Consider the following 5,109-nt stretch of genomic DNA (forward strand, 5'->3'; position numbering starts at 1 on the left):
CCAAAACAAAATCTCCATACAAGTCAGATCAAGTTTAACTTTACCCTTAATATGTTAAGAGCTCACTAACATACTAGAGCTAAAGCTAAATGGTTTGTCCAAATAATGACTAGACAAACTCTTTCTTATATGCAATTACTATACCTTTGTAGCATATATCTCAGATTAATCCTTAAGAATCTTTGAAAGAATAGAAAGTATTATTTAGATAAGAAGGAACTTTTGAGATACTGAACTGCGCAAGTGGAGTGGATTCCTGTGTAATTCACTTTCAACATGTGGTATCCATAAACGGCTGGGTGACGAAAGGTTTTAGCCTTTGTTTTGTATATCAATTTAAAGAGAGATATTTTAATAACATTATTCAGCTTTCTCTCTATAAATAGCATGAATGTGAGTCTTTCTTCACAAACAGAGCAGAGCAATATTAAAAAAAACAAAAAGTCATGTCTAACTGGAAGTAGCTTAGTGGTGAAAAGAACTAGTCAGGTCTCTTAAGACCTACTAAGAGAAGCCTTGGCCAAACTTATATTCATTATGGTAAAAGAATCAACGCCATCTATGACACCGTTGAACACATCCAAACTTCTCCAAGGTATGGAGAGAACGAGTTCTTTTTTCAGGCTGGTCTGGGACTTTACACCATGAACAACTATGTTTATGGTGACTCAAAAACAAATTTCTTTGCTAAGGGCTGACGTGCATGGATTGGCTACGTGGCCATTGCCACAGATGAAGGAAAGAGACAATTAGGAAGGAGAGACATTATGATTTGCTTTAGAAGAACGGTGACACCCGAATAGTGGGTAAAAGATCTCAAGTATGGTCAAACCTCAGCTGCACCAATTTTAGGCCAGCATACTGGAAATTCTCATGTACATGAGTGGTTTTTCTTCATCTACATATCAACTAGAAACCGGATAAATAATTCATGTATAAGTTATTTTGTTTGTATAATATTTTTCTATATAGTGACCGACTAGTCGGAATATGTAAGAACATAACCATATCGAGCACCGGACTGGTCTATCGAAGAAAGAGATCATTGAACCTATTTGATTTAGAAGAGCTAAGATTTATGAACAAAATTCAACTTTTTTGTTTCTATTGTTGTTATATATGCAGGCTCTTAACACAGTTAAGAAACTGGTGAATCAATACCAAGATGAGGAAATCAGTATAACAGTAACAGGCCATGGTCTGGGAGGTTCGTCGGCTATCTTGAACGCAGTTGACATAGTTGCCGACAGATATAAAAGTAAGTTCGATTGGTCTTGCATGCCAAAAGCCATGGTCACAATTTTTGCCTTTGCAAGTCCTCAGGTTGGAAACTCAGACTTCGTCAAAGTGTTCGATCAATTCAGCAATCTTCATCTCTTGCACACTAGGCATTTTCTTGACATTGTTCCTGGACTTCCACCAATTGCTAATTATTCAAAGGTGGGAACTCTGTTACACATCACCTAGACCAATTTTACAATATGGGATCTTCTACTTCGCACTGTCCTCACCGTCTATGAAATTCTAACCAGTTGTCACTATTTAAAGAATTTACTCGTGGCAATTGAAATACAACAAGAAAAGAAAGGCCTCCTTTTCGTGGCAGCTGCCCGTAAGGTAGCAGCTTTTGGTGCTCCGCGGCTTGCAGGTCTTCCTAAGGCTAATTTTGCTATAGCACCTTAGGGTGCTCCACAGCTTGCGGGTCAAGGGCAAATTTTGCTACAGCACCTCACGGTGCTCCACGGTTTGCTGGTCTTCCTGGGGCAAATTTTGCCACAACACCTTAGGGTGCTCCGCAGCTTGTAAGTCCTCCTGGTGCAAAATTTGCCACTGACGATACTATCATCCTTGATAATGAGATTGATGAGTCAAATGTGGTGATGGAAAAACTAGCAAATGGCAATTACAATTACAAGCTTTATCTGCAAACTCCTCAACTTCAGATTGCTTAATAATCATGGGAAAATATTAACTATAAGTATTAATAAATAAAATTTGTGCTTCCAGTTTGCACAAGCACTAATAATATATTATTGCCAATGGCTGTATGTGTCGCATTATATATCAATAAATGAAAAAAAATATATTGAAATGCGTAATCACTTGTCCAAGAAAGAATTTTGATATCGAATTTCAGCTTAAAAGAAAAAAGAAAAAAATTTGGGGGCAACAGAAGTTAAAAAATCAGATTATTTTACTAACAGCAATACTATGTCTATTCACTTTGGGGTGTACATACATATTTATAAATGTCATCATATGATTAGATATTGTTTTATTTTTAATTTAAAATCACTCAATCACATGATGACACGTATAAGTGTATACACATTTGTATATCCAATACAGGTACACATAGTTTTATTGTTTTACTAAAGCAACAAAACAACCTTAAAAGTTGAAACCAAGGTAATTTCCATATCAATTAAGCAATAGACATACTCTAATATTGCTTAAGCCCAAGATTTAACAGAATTAGTATGAATTCTGGACATTTTCTTGCTCACCACAGGTTCTGTGGTGTGATAGCTTAAGTGTAGAAGCACTTGCTGCTAATTTCAGATTGGCAGAAGGTCAGCAGGTAAAGATGCTTACTCTGTCATGACTCTGTTATGTGTTCTGCAGCTGTATTCATTCTTAATATAAAAGCTGAAGTTTCAAAGAATGAATAAGGCTTTCAGCTGCATTTTCCACGAATTAAATGAGCAATTTGCCGCAGCCAACAGGTTTAGCTCAAACAAATCAGAATGGTTATGAAAAAGAAAATTATCAGTGGCCATAATTGATTGTATATTTATATAAAACAACAGAAAAATTCTTCAATCATTTCAATTACAAACTTTAATTCAATATAGTGAAAGAATTGAGGTTATTTATGACACCATCGAGTAAGACTCATCTCTCCTTCTTCTTTTATAATTATCTTTGAACTTCGATCTCTCTCTTTACTCTTTAGAATCAAATACAATTAAAAAACAAATCCCACCAAAAGAGTAGTCGATCAAATATGGATGTATTGCTGGTAGCTACCTGGTTTCGGTAGATGCTGGTAGCTATTGAATAAAATTCTATTGCAGTACTCTGTGATGTTTTAGCAAGAGACAGAAAGAGGTTCGGTAACTTTGTATTATTTAAATATTGACCTGACTTTGTTTGTCTGCTTTGAAATGAAGGATACCTAAACCCTCTTTGTCTGTTTTGAAATTTTCTTTATAAATAGCATGCAAGTGAGCATGTCTTCACAACGCAGTTGAGAGCTAAGGGGGGAAAAAAAAAGTCATGTCTAATTGGAAGGAGTTAAGCGGGGAGAATAACTGGTCAGGTCTCCTAAAACCTCTCAACAAAAGTCTTTGCGACAATTTAATTCATTATAGTAAAAGAATCGAGGCTGTTTATGACACGGTCGGGCAGAGTGTAGCAAATCCTCTCTGTTACGGGCAACCCACATATGAAGAAAAAGATTTGTTTTCTAAGGTTGGCTTGGAGCATTACACCATGAACAACTATGTTTATGGTAAGTCGACATTTGATTTCATTGATAATGCTATCCCACGTTCATGGTTTGGCTTCGTGGCCGTGGCCACAGATGAAGGGAAGAAACACTTAGGAAGGAGAGAGATTCTGATTTGTTGGAGAGGAACAGTGACCATCATGGATTGGGTAAAAAATCTTCACTTTAATCAAATCTCGGCTTCACCAATTTTGGGCGAACACACTGGAGATGCTTGTGTACATGCAGGGTTTTTCTCTATCTACATGTCAGCTAGAGATCAGGTAAATAATTTATAGTTAACAATAACATACAAATTTATTTTTATTCCATATATTCTATGCAAAATTCAACAGTTTTTTATTATTTTCTATTATTATATATAGGTTCTTTCCACAGTTAAGAAACTGGTGAAGCAGTATGAACATGAAGAGATCAGCATCACAGTAACAGGCCATTCTCTGGGAAGTGCTTTTGCTATATTGACTGCTGTTGACATTGTTGCCAATGGCTATAATTCTAACTCTAGTTCCTCTTCAATGCCTGATGCCATGGTAACAGTCTTTGCTTTTTCAAGTCCCAAGATTGGAAACTCAGACTTTGTGAACGTGTTCAACAAGTTCGACAATCTTCATCTCTTGCACATAAGACACAATCTCGACGTTGTTCCTAGAGTTCCACCCACTTCTAATTATTCAACAACGGGAACTGTGTTAAATATCACCTACACCAGTTACACAATAAAGGATTTTTTACGCCCTACTATCACCTCTGTCTCTGAAATGGTGATCAGGTTTCACATTTTGAAAAACTTACATGTGGCAATTGAAAAACAGCAAGAGAAAAAATTCCGATTTTCGTCGCTAGTACCCGTACAACAGTTGACGCTGTTCCCCACACAACCCATCTTGAAGAAAATTTTGCCGCAGCAGATCACGGTGCTCCCCATGGGAGACACGTTGGCATTGGCGATATTGTCATTCTTGACGGTGAATTTGAAGAATTATCTAATGTGATAATTGAAATCTTGGAAATGGCTATGGCTATTACAATCTGTGTCTTCGAGCTCCTCAACTCCAGATTCAGATTGCCAGGGAAGATAATAACTACATATTGCTAAATAAGGTTTGTGTCACCATTTTGTATAAACTAATACTATGTTTTGAGAATAAGTTCCTCCACTCATCGAGGATTCAGTTTGCGTTTTCATGTTTGTCATATGGTTGGTTTGCTTTGGGCTTAGTAGTCAGTACTCTGTACTTGCGTTATTTTGTATCAATAAAATACCTACTATTGAAAGCTATACACATGCTTTTTTTTTTTTTTCTTTAAAATGAAAATCATTGTAATGAGCCGAATTGAATAGGGTTTAACTTGAGTTTGATTTGATAACATTAAGGATAAAGTTGCATTTACCAAGCTAGAAAAGTTGGATAATACGCAATTCAAGTTTGAACTTGCCAAAGGAATGGTTGAATTGAACTTAGTTTAAAAATTAATTGAAACCCATTAATGTTTAGAATAACATTAAAATTTCATTACTTTTATATTTATTAATTATCTCAAATTCAAAATTAGAAAAAAAAATTAAGGGTCTAAGTACTTCAAACTTTAAGGAT

The 5,109-nt window shown here is 35.8% G+C and overlaps 1 protein-coding gene across 1 annotated transcript; it reads left to right on the plus strand.

Annotated features, from left to right (window-relative positions):
• The first annotated feature begins 3,276 nt into the window (after positions 1–3,276).
• On the plus strand, positions 3,277–4,793 carry LOC123219805 (phospholipase A1-IIgamma-like). Its single transcript, XM_044641793.1, has 2 exons — positions 3,277–3,774; positions 3,877–4,793. The coding sequence occupies exons 1-2, from the start codon at positions 3,280–3,282 to the stop codon at positions 4,504–4,506; spliced, it is 1,125 nt and encodes a 374-aa protein (XP_044497728.1). The 5' UTR covers positions 3,277–3,279; the 3' UTR covers positions 4,507–4,793.
• Positions 4,794–5,109: the final 316 nt, after the last annotated feature.

The sequence above is a fragment of the Mangifera indica genome, chromosome 6, assembly GCF_011075055.1.
Source record: "Mangifera indica cultivar Alphonso chromosome 6, CATAS_Mindica_2.1, whole genome shotgun sequence".
NCBI lineage: Eukaryota > Viridiplantae > Streptophyta > Magnoliopsida > Sapindales > Anacardiaceae > Mangifera > Mangifera indica.